The sequence below is a fragment of the Dipodomys spectabilis genome, unplaced genomic scaffold (genome assembly GCF_019054845.1).
Source record: "Dipodomys spectabilis isolate Male_0828 unplaced genomic scaffold, ASM1905484v1 ptg000157l, whole genome shotgun sequence".
Taxonomy (NCBI): domain Eukaryota; kingdom Metazoa; phylum Chordata; class Mammalia; order Rodentia; family Heteromyidae; genus Dipodomys; species Dipodomys spectabilis.
Window position 1 is genome coordinate 17,034,091 of NW_024870834.1, and position 17,515 is coordinate 17,051,605.

Below are 17,515 nucleotides of genomic sequence, written 5' to 3' on the forward strand. Positions count from 1 at the left end.
TTGTCCAGTCTCTTGCAGGCTAGACCTGTAACCTTCTACCAGTCAGTTTCATTTTGTTTTGTTTCTGTTGGTGTCACATGAAACAAGAAGGAAAAGTGGCAGCAATGAGGCCAGGGCCACGTACATCAGAGCCAGACACCTGAACACAGTAGTCTCCAGGCATCATCGTGTCTCGCAGGGTGTCCCCAAATGGCCCTGGGCTGCCACCAAGGCAGGGGTGGAGCAGGCACACAGGAACCAGAAGTGACTCACTCAGGCCTAGATAAAGGGTAAGCAGGTCATTGAAGGCACCCGAATTCCTCTTTCTAGGCTTTGAGTGCAGGCAAGAAAAGCTCTAAAGCATTTTTCTCTAGATCCCAGGGGTCCTTGACCAAGAAGGGTAAAGAAAGGAGTCAGGGCAGTTTCATTTGCTTAATCAGTATTTTACTGTACACAGTTTCCTTGCCCAAACTTGAGTGTGCACAGTGAGCTACCCACAGCCTAGACACATCGATACCTGGGAGGGATCTTTGGTTCTTGTGTGGCCATTGCTGCTTGTGAAATTTTTAACTATCATTAATATCCAAACAGCACAGGAAGGCATTTTAAAGATTTTTCAGTGGCTAATCAATTATGTAATTAGTCGTTATTAATACTATGGGTTGCTATTAATATCTCATACCATTAATCATAAAACACAGTCTTAGGTTTTATGGATTAATATTTATTGCTATCAACTAATTAGTAAACTAATTCATAACCCAAGAAACTTTCCAGCACTCATGAAATTGGATTCTAAAGCATTTCTGTGGGCTAGGCACAGTGGCTCATGCCAGTAATCTCAGCTTCTCCAGAAGAGCTCTGTTCAAAGCCTGCTTGGGCAAAAGTGTGAGACCCTATCCAAAAATAACGAAAGCAGAAAGCAGAAAGTGCTGGAGGCATGTCTCAAGTGGCAGAGTACCTGCCTAGCAATTCAAGTCCCTGAGTTCAAACCCCAGTACCACACACACACACACACACACACACACATGCAGAGTACCTGCCTAGCAATTCAAGTCCCTGAGTTCAAACCCCAGTACCACACACACACACACACACACACACACATGCACACACACACAAAGCATTCTACGGATGTCAAGTCACTTTGTGGTTGCAAAATTTCCTCCTACCAGGGGAGAAGACATTTGAAGGATGCCAAAAACCCAAATAGAAGCCTGAAACTGACACTATAGATACTATGTTTTTGGTACAGAAAGACATATTTTTTTCGTAATTAGTCACGGTAAGAGATTAACAAAGATAGCTAATTCAATAGAATATTTATAACTGTAATAAAAGTTGTGTGAATGGGATCTCTTTCTTTCTCAAAATAATCTTTGTGCTGTGCTGACTGTCGCTGACTATTGTAAATGGAAAGCAAAACCATGGAAAAGGGGCCGTTGTCCTTAAAAATGAGTGGCTTGTTTCAATGGATGTCTGTGGTTCTTAACATTGAGGGCAAGCCAGCATCTCCCTAGGGGAGGTGGCCAGTTTGAAAGCTTGATGGCAGGGATAAACATAGAGTTTTACACCTGATTCAGAGGATTCACCAACATCTTTGCCAGTCAATAGCTGGAGAAGAAGGTCAAGGTCATGGTCATCTGGTCCAAGAGGTTTAGATTTTTCTTGGCTGAAAAGAGTAAGAAAAACTCCTTCATTTCACCTTCCACTTTTCATTCTGTTTCCTTCTTAAGAGCCTATCCTAAGTACATCCGTCTTGGTTTCTTTCTGACAACAGATGCAATCAGCTAAAATAAAACAGGTGTTATCAGTGTGCCTTTTTTTATTTTTCTCCCCAAATGGATCTTCCCCATAAAATCCTTCCAACTGCCAATGCCTTCACCAGAGCCTAGCACATCCTCCACACTCCACAGATATTTATTGAATACCCACCTGAATGAATGAGGGAATAAGTTAAATAAACACATGAATACTTCAAAGGGCCTGACTTCTCCGAGACAATGGCATGCTCACATTTGTGTTATCAAAAACAGATTTGTTTCTGAGACTGGGGTAGGAAGAGGGGTTACCTCTGAATTTTGTGGGGGGGAACCAGTTTCAGAACAATTGAGAATTCTCTACTGAATTTGAAAATTAATGAATCAATCAAGGTATATTCAATAATTAATACCCTCTTCAAGATAAAGTAATGAAACTGTTTTCCTATAAAGTAATTGGCTCACAAACAGAAAAAAAATCAATTGCAATATAAGAAATAAGAGAAAATGGAAGGTCACACAGAAATTTTAAAGCTGACCACATACTAGGCACTAGTGGCTTACATCTATAATTCTGACTACTCAGGAGGCTGAGATCTGAGGATAATGGTTTGAAGCCAGCACAGGCAGCTATGTGTCTGAGACTCTCATCTCCAGTTAACCCCCAAAATGCCAGAAGTAGAGCTGTGGCTTAAGTGGTAAAGTGCTAGACTTGAGTGAAAAACAAACAAACAAACAAAAAACAAAACTAAGGGTCAGGTGCTGGTGGCTCATGCCTGTAGTCCTAGCTACTCAAGAGGCTGAGATGCAAGGATTGTAGTTCAAAGCCAGCCGAGGCAGAAAAGTCCTTGTGAGACTCTATCTCCAATTAACACTCAAAAACTAGAAGTGGCACTGTGGCTCAAGTGGCAGAGTGCTAGTCTTGAGCACAGAGAGGTTCAAAGATAGCACCCAAGTCCTGAGTTCAATCCTCACAACCAGAAGAAAAAACTTAAGTTATATACAGTACTAGCATACACACACACACACACACACACACACACACACACACACACACACACACACACACACTCCCTAGTGAAAGCAATTTATAATTTTAAGAAAAGAGAATGGTCATTGTTGAGCACCTACAGTGTGCCAGGCACTGTGTTGAGATACTTGACTTACATACTTATTTAATCCTCTGTCACCATTTCATAGAGAAGGAAACAGGCAGGTTCCAGGAACTGAAGCCAGAGTCTGGAATTGTCAAAACAGAATCCAACACAGGCTTTTCTTATTCTTTCTTTATGTAGCATTCCCTCCCACAATACAGTGTGGGAAATACAATAGGGAGCTAAGATAAGGCAGAGAAAGGGCTGTGCACATTGTAAAATGCAGCTGCAATGGAAGTCACTGTTATCAAGTTATTATAGACTATAAAAGAAATAATGTTCCGTGGAAAAGCAGCTCACTAAATAGAATGCCTACACTGATCTGAACTGGTAAAAATGGATGTTCGACAAGGATCGAAAATCAATTCAGGGTTATGTAAATAGCTTGCCATTCACAGGGTTTTTATCTTTGTTCTGATAAGTTATTAAAGTATACACATTTTAGGAAAAAAGAATTACAGGGTGAAGAGAAGTTTCCATGGGATGGCTTATGTCTCTGCATATTTATATATACACAGTTGAAAAACTAAAATCAGCCGTTGAATTCTATGCCAACATAAGCATTACCTAGCCACCCACTGTTCAATCAGCACATTTAGAAGGGGAACAAAATGACAGACAGCATGCACTGCAAATGCTGCTCAAGGAAAAAGTAAACAACATGACTGTCACCAGGCTTTATTTTTAGAGACTTTTGGGAGGGTCCTGGTGACACCAAGTGGTGGGCTGGATTTGGGCATGCAAGCCAGAGCTTACCCAATGCAACAGAGAACCTCTGGAACCAGTGGTTAGGTTGAAGGCATGGTACTTAGCCATGACTTCATTCTTTAGCAGGGTCACAGAGCACGGAGTATTCATCCTTGATTTCAAAAGCTCAAGAGATACCTGGGAGTGACTCAAGGTGGGAGCATGAGACCTGAGGTTAGTCTTACCCACAGCTCACAGCCCATCTTAGTCCTGCCAGTGGCAATGGCAGAGACATGGAATAAACTCCTGCAAAGCAAGTCGCCTTGTCACCCTCGCCCCTTCCTGCTGAATCACTGCTCCAATCTCGGGGCCCAATTAGTCTGGCTCTGGGCAGACCCACAAATCAATAAGAGTCACTGGCCATGCATCCAGAAGTAGAGGTTGCCCCAACTGCTAAAGAAACAGTATCAGGTGATAATGACAAAGCTGAAATACATCCTTGGCTGTGTCTTTCTCTTTTGTGCAAAGTCACCAACATCACCCGATTCATTGGACATCATGCACTGAGAGGCAGCTTCCCCTTGTCATTCCAGTCTATCACAAACTGTCCCTGTTCCCAGGAGACGATCCCAAGCATCTCCCCCAGCTTCCTAGCTATCCTAACTACTGTTTTGTGTGTGTCCAGGAAGGCAGGCCTTAGCTAAGAAGATGAGTCATGACTGCCTAAGCTAATCAAGGTGGTCTTGTTCCTGTTGCCAAGACAGTGTAGGTGTGGTATTACTTCTAGACAGTAAGAAATGAAGAAAATTCCCTTTTTGCTTGTGTGGTTGGTTGGTTTATTGCTTTATTCTTGGAGCCCAGAATAGTCCAGTTTTCCAAATATTTGTCATTATCCAAACATCTACAAATTAGATAACTTCTTTTTTTTTTAACCTCTCCAACTCCCCCTCCCCCTCCCCAAGTTGTAAAGTTCGTTTTCTACATAGTGTCTTGTACATCTCATTGCAATGGGTCAGCCTATATCCTTGTTTCAGCATTTTGTTATTTCCCTTCCCTTCCCCAATAGAGAACTTATTTTTTATAGGAATACAAGGGGGGGGGGGTGGTAGAGGAGAACCAAAAAACAAAAACAAAAAAAAACAGGCCCTCTGCCAGGCACCGGTGGCTCATACCTGTAATCCCAGCTACTCAGAAGGCTGAGATCTGAGAATTGCAGTTCAAAGCCAGCCCAAGAAGGAAAGTCCATGAGAGATTTATCTCCAGTCAACCACCAGAAAACCAGAAGTGGCACTGTGGCTCCAAATGTTACAGCACTAGCCTTGAGCAACAAGGCTGAGGGACAGCGCTCAGGCCCTGAGTTCAAGCCTCATGATGGACAAAAAAAAAAAAAAAGGTCCTCTTTGCCATCTGGATGTCACCAGGAATTATGCAACTCTTTGGGGCCCAGGAGGAGTACATAGGTCCTTACAAACCATAAGGAAGCACGCGTTTCCAGACATTTCCACCCAAGAAATAATATGGAGTGGTTCTATCTATTCCACTTCTTGTTGCAGTTCCAGATTCTTAGGACTGAAAGCATCCTAACTAGTACAACCAATAGTCCCCTGCCCCCACCTCCTCACACTCAAACATCTCACTGAAGCCTGGTACCCATGCTCTACACCTGTGATCCTAACTACTCAGGAGGCTGAGACCCAGAGGAGCAAGATTCAAAGCCAGGCCCAACAGAAGAAAAAAGAAAAAAACTGTGAAACTCAATCTCCAAAATAACCAGCAAAAAGCTGGTTTGGAGTCATGGCTCAAGTATTAAGGTGCAAGCCACAAGCCAGGCATGCTTCCTGCGGACAGCATATGGCATTTATTTCTGGAAGGAAGATGTCAGACCTTTTTTTTTTACTCCTGTTGACCTTATGGCCACCATTATTTAGGGAGCCAACAAGCCTCTGCACAGAGAAAAATGACACAGGGGCCCTGGCGCACAGCTGGGCAGGCAGGTTCCTGTGATCAGGAAACCTAGGAATCCTCCTGACAACCCAGTTCGCCCTTAGCGATGGTCCTTCTACAAACCAACCAGTTCTGTAGATACTCAGGTTTCCAGGTGCGTCCAGTGCTATACAGCAATTCCCGTCCCCTCATCCGGTCATTTCCTTCTGCAACACTCACAGCAGCTATTCCAAACCTTCACCCCCTCGGGCCTCCAGGGCCACCTCCTCCCTCCCATTCTCAGCAGATGATCTTGCCTCCTACTTCAGAGGAAAAAAATAGAGGCTATCAGGCTGGTACATACTCCACTGCCCACTTCCCCTCCTCTCCTTCTGCCCCACAACACTCATCTGTGCTCAGCCTTATTGCCTTCCTCAAGAACAAAGGCTCATCGAAGGAGGTCTCCACTGAGTCTGTCATGTCCAGTCTCTCGGTTCTTCTCCTGGACTTATCTAGCAATTACGTCCCTCTACTGAGTCTCCGGTGCCCTCCCCGTCTGCTAAGCCTGCTCGAGTCTCCCTGACACTTAAGCCTATGCTCTGCTATGTCTCCCAATCTTGCACAGCTCAACATTACCCAAGAGAATTCTACATTGTGTTCCCACGTCCTTGCTTGGGTCTCAATCCTCCTTCACTCCCTGTAACTGCTCTTCCTAACAACTCTAAATTACCAAACCCAAAATATCCTTTTCATCACCCACCTGGTTTCATCTCCCACTTTACAAATGTTGAGTGATTCTGGAAAGCTCTATTTTCCAACATGGTTATAACAGAACTGTCATTCCAGTATGCTTCTAGAACCTGGTATATTAGCTACTTTCTCATCACTGTGACAAAAATACCTGACATAAACAACTTAAAGGGAAGAATTATTTATTTGGATAAGAGTCTCAGAGATTTAGTCCACAGTCCTTGGTAAAGCAGTTTATCATGGTGCCAGGAACATGTGGAAGAAGAGGCGGTTTACCTCTTGGCAGAGAGGGAACTGTGAACTGGGTATATGCTTGAAAAACACACCCTCAGTGACCACCTTCCTATTAGGCTAACCTCCTAAGGTTTCCATCACCTCCCAAAGTAGCCCCACCAGCTAGGGACCAGGCATTCAACACACGAACCTGGAGGACAAAGTCGAACCATAACATCTTGTGGTTTACCTATCAAAAGGTAGTCAGCTTCAGCCCCCAAACTAAGGAAGAATTACATATAACTTCCAAAGCCAGGTCACAAAACTATAAGGTGGTACTTCCTTCCTGGTTGTCTGGGAACACTTGCTGTTAGAACCTAGCCACCATATTGTAAGGAAACCCAAAGAGCCACATGGAGAAGAGCTAAGGCCCTAGTCCACAGCCAGAACCAATCTGCCAGCCATGTCAGTGAGCCACTTTAGAAGTATATCCTCCAGCCCCATGAAACTACCCCGTCTGGGTCTGTACTCTCTCTACCAAGTCCTAACCAGTCCTAATCAGTGCAGACTCACCAGCAAAACTCCTGATTGTTGTTTTAAACCAAGATAATTCAAGATAGTTTCAAGATAGTTTCAAGTTAGTTTCAAGTTTCAAGATAGTTCTCTATGTAGGACAGAATGACTGACACTCATTCTCAAAGGTACATCTACTCTTCATCAAAGGTATCAGCTTTGCTCAATCCCAGGTCTTCCAATCTCTGACCACACCTCCTCCAACTCCTTCAGAAACTCCTACTCCTTATCTCACACCCCAAATGATGCTCCTCATGTCTCGTTTGCTGCCCCCTCTTTTATTTTTAACCTCCAGTAGTCAGGGGACTGTCATGATCAGATGTGCATTAGAAATACAAATCTGTTGGCAGTCTGAAGGATGTATTTAGGAAGCAGAAAACTTATAGCCAGGAGACTAAGAGGCTGCTACATTGGCCTGAGAGAGGAATAAAAATGTGAAGCAAGGTGGTGTACACACCTTCTCTAAGTGACCTCAACACACCCCTAGATTCAGCCACCGTGAGTATCTCTGCACTTAACTCCTGAATGTGTATTCTTACCCAAACTCCAGACCAACAAGAATGTGTCTATCCAAAACCACCCACAGAAGTATCTTAACCCATGGCTTCTCTATCACTCATTTCACTCTGCTCTGAGATCAGTCTCCATCCCCTGATAAGACACTACACTTCCCAGGCTCCTCTGCTAACTTGCTTCTGGATAGGTTTGGCCCAATGGATGACACCGATGGAATATGGGGGACTTGAAAAAGGAAAGACCTTCTACCACAAATACCAGAGGTGTGGCTCCAACTTGCTCCACTGGGCAGACCCACCACAGACATAGCCCCCACCACAGACCCCGCGCCCACCACGCGCGGATCCAGAAAACCACCTGTCCTTCTCACCTCCTCCACCATGAGAATGGCGGTGGCTTCCTGCTGTTGGTGAGCTATCTCAACATCCCATTTGGGGGGGTCTCTCTAATTCCATCCCTTGTACACTTCATTTTTTGTTCCAAATTCCCTCTGTTTGAGATACTCAGAGCAATTTCTTCTCCCTTTGACTAGATACTGGCTGATACACATGGTTCAGGGCATCCAAATTCCATCACTGAAGTCAGAAACCTAAATGGACTGCCCTCTCCTCTGCCTCATTCACACTAGTCCTTCTCCCTTCCCCCACGAAAAGCTGGTCACGAGTCTGATAAGTTTACCCCCTTGAGCCCATCCTTTTCCTCTACCCCATTACACTGCCTTGCTTCACATCATTATTTCTCTCTCAGACCAATGCAGCAGCCCCTCAATTAGTCTCCTGGCTACAGGCTTTCTGCTTTCCAATACATCCTCCAGACTGCCAACAGATTTGTATTTCTAATGCACATCTGATCATGACAGTCCCCTGATTAAAATTCTTAAATAGTTCCCCACTGACTACAGGAGGAAATCAGATCTGCTCTGTCCCACAGATACAGAGGGCTGTATGGATTCTAAGCCTCAGCCTGGAATCGGGTTCCTTGGTCATCCTACCTACCTTCTTTGGACTGTCCTTGCCCAGCCCATGGGCTCCCTAGGAATTCACTCAGACTCCCCTCCCCCATGAAACTCCTCTGGATGGCCCTATGCAACCAAGCACAGGGTTCCAGAGCCCTTTGTAACCCCCTTTGCCAGAGCTCACACCCCTACTCACTCTGTGTTTGTTTATACACCTGTCTTCTCACTCCTCTCAAGATGATGACACTGCTCACTCATTACTTAGAACACAGTGCAGGAGAGATCTCAATCCATGTGTTTAGTGACTAGACAATAAGCTAAGAATCCACAGTAAAGTAAGGGAACAGACGGGGAGGAAGAAAAGGAAGGAGAAAGACATGGTGCCAGGTTGAATCATTTGGTCACCTCCCTGTGCATGCAGGGCAGGCATGGGGGGAGGGGTGCTGGCTACTGCTCTAACAAGAATGGCTCCTTCTTGTTCCTTTAGTCTACACATGAAACTAGAGGCCAGTTAGGTGGGGGAAACTGAGAGAAAATGAGGGAGAGGGTGACACTGTTCAAAAGGAAATATCCTCATTACCTGACTTGTACAACTATAACCTCTCTGTATATCACCTTTACAATAAAACTTAAAAAAAAAAATGTGAAAAGTTTAAAAAAAATGTAAAAATGAAAGAAAAATCTAGAGGTACACTAGGGCCTCTGGGGCTTTTCCCAGATCCATCACAAGGCAGGTTAAGTTTGTTCATCGAAAACATACATCAGCTATACAATCGAAATAAATATTTCTAAATGGTGTGACTCTCTATACATGCTTGTTTTGTTGCAATTTAACAAATCATCATGGAACGTTTTCTGCCCCCAAGGATACCACCTTGGTTCATCTCATTTCCACCCTTCCCTGCCCCATCCCCTTACCAACAGTTCAGCATGTTCTGAAACCATCTCAGAGGACCTTGGAGGTAAATCAAAACCAATCACTGACCCACTTTATGGTTTGGTCAAAGTTCTCATGACGCTGCCCAGTCAAGGTCTCCAGTTAGCCCCCAGCCTGCTGCTCAAAGACCACATTCTGCCTGCCAGCTTCAGCCAGTGAGTTGGGCCACCGGGACCCCAGAGATATAGAGATTGAGGGAAAAGGAAGGAGCAAAGGGAGTGCCCACCTCCATCAGGAGAATGTCCTTTGAGCTCTGAGACTGCACCTTTGGGTGCTGGACCTTCACGGCGACTGTCCGACCATCACGCAGCACTGCCTTGTGGACCTGGGCCAGGGAGGCTGCCCCCAGAGGGGTGTCATCGAAGCTCAGGAACAAGTCGTGGATCTGTCGAGATGGAGAGAGGGCAGAATAACTGAGAAGATGATGCACCAATTCAGTGAGAAGGGCTCAGAAAGATGCGCCAGAGCGGACTGATGTCCCATAACAGATGTTCTCCTTTATCATTTGTACGGCAACCTAGCGCCTTGGCCAGCCTCTCTGCTACTCACTCCAGGCATATGAAGGGGTGGGGCAGAAGACACATGGAGGGCACATTGTACCACATGCACAGGGGGCACTGGGCACCTCCATAAAAGGCCAACGCAGTGCAATCTAAAACATTCAGAACTGCATCATCTAACCACTTAATTATCCACCATTGAGTCTTCTGGGCTCTCACATATAGATAATTAAAAGCTAACTGAACTGAGGCCCACAGAGGCCTGTAATACACTCAGATGGTAGAAACTCCACTTCTACTGACAGGGCAAGCTCAGGAGGCCTGAGCCAGAGGCTCTAGACTCAACCTCCACCTCTTGTCCTGAGTAAACCCTCAATATGACTTCCTGAGGCTATTCCTGGCCTGGCCACACTGGTAGAGACTCCAAGACTGCTGGCCAGTCACCTATAATGCCTTCCAAAGGCGGTCTCAAACAGATCTCCTGTCCATTATGTGCCTCGGTTTCTCTATGAGGTGGAAAGTAAACTTCACTATTCCATCCTTGCCTCCATTCTTCCTTCCTTCCTTTCCCTTTCTTCTTCCCTTCCTTCCTCCTCTTCCTTCTCTGTTCTTCCTTCTCCTTTCTTTTCTTCCTCCCTCTCTTTTTCCTCCCTCCCTCCCTTCCTTTATCCCTCTCCTCCTCTTTCATTCCTCCCTCCTTCTCTGTCATTCTTTCTTTTCTTCTCTCTTTCAAGTGCCACACTAATTTTCTTTAGAGAAAAGTGGTGACAACCAAGTGATCCACATGTGAATATTCTGTCAGATAGAAACATTTCTCAATGATGGCTAAGACTGAAATTCAAATCCTTTCCATTTCCTGAAGCTCTAATATAGCACAAATGTAAGAGAGAGAAAGATAGCGTATGTGCGTAAGCAGGTTCCACCCAGTTTCCTTTCTTTTTCTGGGACAGAAGGAAGAGCTTCAGCCCTGTTCCCAGCCATTACACAGTGAGCTCCACACCATCCCTGGGGAGACCTGGTGGTTCCACGAGAACAACAAGGAGAGTGTTTCTGGAGCAGAACGGTGGGCCTGACCCCTCTCCCTGCCCCGGCAGCTAGAATGGCCCAATCTTCCTTCAGCAGAAGGAACTTGGGGTCACCCCCAGCCTCTATCTAGCCCTGGGAACATCAGCTCACTGTTCAAGGAGGATAACCAACCTTCAACCTCATGTCATTGCAGGAACACTGCGGAGTCATTGCACCTAGAGAGTGACATGGCATTGCAAGGGCTGTGTGACAAGAACAGCTGCCAAGAGCACCCCACGGGGAAGTGGAAGGAGGAAAGGGCTGAGGCAAGCAGATCCTAATCGCTGGGATGAGAGGAAGCCTCGCTGCCACGTGCTCCAGGGGCAGGAAGGGACCACACACAATTTCCCACCACACTAGGGGATTGAGGATGCCTCCAAGATACCAACCAAGTCCAGCTGCCAACTCAGTACCCCAAACCAGGCCCAGCTGGGAGGATCTGACCACATTTCCAGTTTCACTAGTGGAAGCAAAGAAGGCAGGGGAGAGGAGGCTGCACCCCTCTCTCAGCACAGGGCACCAGCCAGACAGAACCCCATACCACTGCCCCAGCATGCCTGCAATCATCCTTTCCCTTTCTAGATGGAAGCAATTCCTACCCCCAACACCCTTCTGTGCGCACACAAACAAGCACACGTGCATGAATGCACGCACGGGCACGTGCACGCACACACCTTAATTGATTGCTAGTGGATGTTCCTAGCTAGCTTATAAAAAAGGTAATTAAAGATCAGTATTGCAGCCTGTAATTAAATATGAATAAAGTATGTCTAAATGGAAGCTGATTTCAAAGTGTGCTGTGGAAATACTTTATGCTGATAGATAGTAAAGAAAAATAGACCCTGTCCCACAAGCAGAATTATTCCCCCTCCAATGTAGCTGAAACAAATGCTACCCCCTCCAATCAGTGAGGCCTTGCCTGCCCCCCTTTCAGCAGAAAACCATTAGCAGAAGAAAAAAAACAAAACTGCAGCATTTGCAGTAATTAGATTCAAGTAGGGCCCTCAGCTGCCTCCAGCCACTCCCAGAAACTTGTCTCCCTTTCGAAGGCTTGCTTCCTTGTTTCTTCTTCTCTCTCTGGCTCTGCAAGCAAAATCAATTAAGTAAAACAACTGCATTTTAAAATGACTACTTATGTGCTTTTTAATTACCGTCAACCCAGATTTCTCTAGCCTTGGATGGTTTTGTGTGTGTGTGTGTGTGTGTGTGTGTGTGTGTGTGTGTGTGTGTGTAAAGGTGAGGTGTTCTCTCACAAGGAGACAAACATCAGGGGGACAGAAGAACAACAAGGAGAGTGGTCCTAGCAGACCAGGGGGCATTAAATCTTCAGCAATCTGCCTTCAGCTTGGGGTTCCTGGAAGCTGGAGATCAAGGGACATAACTGAGTCATGGGACAGAGATTCTCCACTAACTCGGCCCTGTAGAGTCAGGAAGCCAGTTTACTGGGTAATGTTTCCAAAATGCCACTGTGAGTAGCTAAGCACTGGCCAGGGTCCTCATTCGGCCCAATACAATGTGACAGAGTCAGGATCTCCTGGCCAGGCTATACTATGACAGCTGGGGAGTATTATGGGTAGGGGTGTCTTGGCCAGCCCCACCAGCCTGGGGCTGCTCACGGTCACTGGGCAAGGAGAGGATGGACTTTCCATCAAGGCTTAGTAACAAATAGTCCAGCCTGTCATTGTCAGTCTCACATTCGTTCACATCAGATTAACTTTAGATTTAGAAATTTGAGCATCGTATGGATGATACATCTTACAAATGAGGAACTGCCAGGCTCCCAGGAAAGACAGAGCCTGCCTTGAAGCAGGCAAGTGCAAGCACAGATACCAAGGCCAGCCAGTTTCCACTTAAGAGCTAGGGAGACTGCCCAGGGCACCTGAGGCAGACCACCTAGGGCAGGTTACCATGGTATTAGCAGTAAACAACATCTGGCTCTGGTGTCTAGGGCTGATCCACCCCACGCCTGGCTGCGTGCCAGCTGCCATCCACTGGAGCCGATGGGCAGAGAAAGTCTGGCTGCGCTAATGTAGTGGCGGAAATGAACCTTACCAGCTCTCCCTACCCCTGCCTAAGGCAGTCAGGAGAGCTCCAGCCAGGAAGAAATGTAAAACTCCTGCATCTGCCTTTACATCCTACATCTGCTGTGCACTGTTTCCCAGGGAAACCTGCCTCAGGGCACCCTGCATCTCCCCCCCCCCACCCCGACACTCACACCCTGTCACCCTACCAGCTGATATTCATTGGCTTCAGTTCCTGCCCTCCCTCCCACACCTCAAACAAGTCTGGTTTGCAGCCCACCTCTTCAGGGTCATTCCTGGGCCTTTCCTAGATGACATTTGACTATGACTGCCAAAAGGTGACACGTATACCCTCATTGCCTAGGTAGTGGTTTTAAAAGAGGCTCACTAGGTTTTAAATATATCTGTCCTTGAAGAGTTTTATCACCCACCCCTTGGATGTGAACAGGAATTTGTGACCCATCCCAAGAAGTCCCTTCTGTAGGAAGTAACTAAGTGAGAGAAGACATGGCAATGTTCTCCCCGTGCCCCCCACTTCATTTTGTTCTGGGGGAGACAAGATATTCAGGCAAGGTCTGCATGATAAGGAGCCAGACCCCAAGCCCATAAGGACCCCCCTGGAGAGGCAGCCAACCCACCAGCCCCCAGTGGGTCCTCAGATTAGATATCATGAACAGTCATAATGCTAGCTGCCAGCCTAACCCGAATAAAGGAACACCTGGAGAAGAGGTAAAGCATGACTTCGGGGTATAAAGGTCTTTCCAGAGGAGATTGGCCTCTACATAGGTTGACTGAATGTAGGCAGGTATCATCCATTTTTTTATCAGGGCTCCAGGGAAAGAAAAAAAAAAAAAAGGACTTCCCTGTCTCCTCCTGAAGCAAGGATATCTAATGCCTGGATAGCAGAACTCCAGGCTCACATGCCTCTGGAAATCCAATAACCTGGAAATCAGAACTACAGGCTCTCCAGCCTTGTGACTCCAGGACTTATCCATCCCTTAGCGTCTCAGGCCTTCGGCTGTGAATGGAAAATTCCACCATTTTCTTCCCTAGACACAACCACTACTATAATCCCAAAATCTTCCATCTACAGATGGATTGCCATGGGAGTCCTCAGCCTCCCTGATCACATGAGCCAATCCCCTAATAAATCCTTTCTCGTGTGTCTTTATATCTAAAATGATTCCATTGTTCCCATCTCTGGGTGACCCTAACACACTGAAGCAGAACCATCCAGTAAGCTACTTCCAAATTCTGAGCCTCCCATAAATAGCTCTTGTTTTTAACCCACTGAGTTCTAGGGATCATTTGTTATGCAGCCATAACTAAGTAACACACATACAGAAGTGCACCCATGCCAGCCAGATGTGGCTGATCCATCCCTGTGTTGGTTGCTGCTGAACTCAGGGATGCCTTGCAACCTCTCTCCATGTGATGCTCAGACAGCCACCACCAATGGAGTAGTTAATACACAATATGGAACCAATGTGCTGTTCCTGCACCCAAGCCAGTCCACAAATACGTACAGCAGGCCTGCTGTGCAATAGAAACCATGTAAAAGACAGTTTCTCTGGCACTGCAGAGACCTCACAGAGGCCTACTGCAGACTGTAAGGTCCGCCCCTGGATGGCAAGCAGACTCCACCCTCCTGGCAGCAAAGTCTCCACCCAGTACCTGCGTTACCTAGGCAACTGGGACAACTGGAAGAGGTCACATCTGCATCCGCTGAGGTCACATCTGAATTTGATGTGGCCACACCTTTCCCCGCCCATACCCTAGATAAGGGCTAGCCCAGGCCCAGACTCTTTTTCTCTCTGTTTCTAGCTCTTGAGCTTGCTCTTGCTCTTCTTTTCTAGCTCTCTCTGCTCTCTCTCTGCTCTAGCTCTTTCCTCTCTCTTTCCCAGCCACGTGGAGTGCCAACCTTGCCTGGTCCCAGCAGGTCTTCTGAATACCTGAATACCACGTGAGTGCTACTGTTCTTACCCCTCTCTCTGCTCTTTTCTAGCTCTTTCCTCTCTTTCCCAGCTCTCTCTCATTGCCAGGCCTTTCTCAGCCACGTGGAGTGCCAACCTTGCCTGGTCCCAGCAGGTCTACTGAATAAACCTACCCCTTACCTGAATACCACGTGCGTGCTGCTGCAGTTCTTACTCAGCAACCTCTTTTTAAAAACCTAACATAAATGGTGCCGTGACTCGGATAAAGGCTGAAAGTCAGGATAGCTGGGATTTCTCTGTTTTTTTCCTCTTTTTTCTCTTTTTGTTCTTCCCTTTTTGCTCTGAGGAATACCCACAGTTCTGACGGCCTTTTGCGAACCAGTCTGTCTGCGGCGGAATCAGCGCATCGATACCATTGCTGCCTTCACATTCACGTCCACACCACTTCTCTACTCTGGTGAGTGAAACTACTCTACGGCTCTCTGTTACTCAGTCTCTGTCCAGACGTGGCGCCACGCCAGAGAGCTCCTACGGCCTTTAGCTGAAAGGCCGGTCACCTCTGAAGCCGAGGACGCTTGGTTTTGGGGGCTTGGCCATTTCTCTCTAGAGGGCTCTGGGGGAAGTCGGGACGCCGCTTCTGCCTGGTCAGCTCTCCTTCACTCACCAGACTGACTCTACTCATTTAATGGGGTGCTACGAATCACACCTGAGCCGTGAAACCCCTTTGAAATGTCTCCTGCGCTCCCTGGAAAGCCAGAGAGCCTCATTTTTATGCCATTCTCAGAAGTACAGTTTTTGCTACTGCAATGGTAAATGATCAGAAGTCTGTTTACTTTCGGGCTCTCTTTGCTCTCTGCCATTCATGGGCAAGTTTCTACCCTTTTTTTTCTACAACTTTTTGGCTTGTGCCTTGAAGAGTGCGACGCAGGCTGGGTCCCAGGGACCGCCCTCTAGGTTCCCTCTCAAAGGCTAGCCAATATAGGCTTAATCTATTCAGGCTTTCTTTGCATTCTTTCAGAAATTCGCCATCTTGAATTCGCCATCTTGGCCACGTGGTGGGTTAAGGGTTTGGCCCCATCTGACCCTTAACCTTCCACCAAGCTTACTACTCCATCTATTCTAAGGTGCCTTGCTAACAAGTTGCTCTTTTCACAGGCCCTGGTAACTGAGGCCCAACAATCTAATGTGCTTTGTTAGCAAAGATGTCTAAACGTCAAAATTTTAGGTTTTGAGTTTTGCCTTTTTTGTTCTGTGTTGTGTATTCTACTACTGACTACATGGTACTAAAATACTGGGCATACCTATGCTAAAATTCTCATCACATCTAATGAGTTTTGTCATTGCAGAATATTTGTTGGTCAATTCTTGATAAGAACCAGGTAAGCTCTACTTATTCTACTTGATCTCCTTGTTGCTTTAATTGGAAATAATAAAGGGCTTTTGAGGCAAAGACTGCAGTTCAAAGCCAGCCCAGGCTGAAAAATCCCTAAGACTCCATCTCCCAGCTAAACTCTGCAAGTGGTACTATAACTCAAAGTGGTTCAGTGCTAGCCTTGAGCAGAAGTGCTCAGGGACAGTGCCCAGGCCTTGAGTTCAAACCTCCTTAAATACTAGTGGTACTATAACTCAAAGTGTTTCAGTGCTAGCCTTGAGCAGAAGTGCTCTGGGACAGTGCCCAGGCCTTGAGTTCAAATCTTGAATACCAACTGGGACAAGCCATCCCAGCAATGAGCACCTAGACTCAGCCAGTCTGGGGAACAAGGGAACATGGAGAAGAGTAAGAGGAGATAATGTCACATCAGCTACTTTGTGCCTGCCCTTTCAAAATTAACCTGAGCCGGGAGGTCAGTAGAAGTAAGAAACCTGCCCATCTAGTGTCCATACCTGTGTACCTATTAACTGGACAGGAATTTAGATTCTTGCCTTTGTCACCTGACTTCTCCACCTAGTCGCCTGATGCCAGAAGTAGCTAGGGACGTTTCTAACAACATTTTCAGCTCAAGTCCTTCCTCTTGCCATTTATTTGTTCTCTAGTATTTTTTTTCCAGCCCCTCAATGCTCATGAGACTTCTCCAGACTTCACCTAAGGACTCACACCACCAAGGGACAGCTGCTGCTCACTGCCTTCTCTGGGAGGAGACCAAATTCCAGCCTCTTACCCCTATTGTCGACGCCCCTTGTCAGCAGGAAGTAGCCAGAGAGAATCCTCGCCCTATTTCATGATTATTAAAAGGCTGGAATGTAAGGTCCGCCCCTGGATGGCAAGCAGACTCCACCCTCCCCGCAGCAAAGTCTCCACCCAGTACCTGCGTTACCTAGGCAACTGGGACACCTGGAAGAGGTCACATCTGCATCCGCTGAGGTCACATCTGAATTTGATGTGGCCACACCTTTCCCCGCCCATACCCTAGATAAGGGCTAGCCCAGGCCCAGACGCTCTCTTTTTCTCTCTGTTTGTTTCTAGCTCTTGAGCTTGCTCTTGCTCTTCTTTTCTAGCTCTCTCTGCTCTCTCTCTGCTCTAGCTCTTTCCTCTCTCTTTCCCAGCCAC

The 17,515-nt window shown here is 46.5% G+C and overlaps 1 protein-coding gene across 1 annotated transcript in view; it reads right to left on the reverse strand.

Moving 5' to 3' along the window:
* Window positions 1–17,515, reverse strand: part of Adck1 (aarF domain containing kinase 1) — a 93,436-nt gene that overhangs the window by 26,119 nt on the left and 49,802 nt on the right. Inside the window, exon 5 of the mRNA XM_042692799.1 lies at window positions 9,674–9,832. Within this exon, the coding sequence (XP_042548733.1) occupies window positions 9,674–9,832 (159 nt within the window). The remainder of the gene's footprint in view (window positions 1–9,673; window positions 9,833–17,515) is intronic.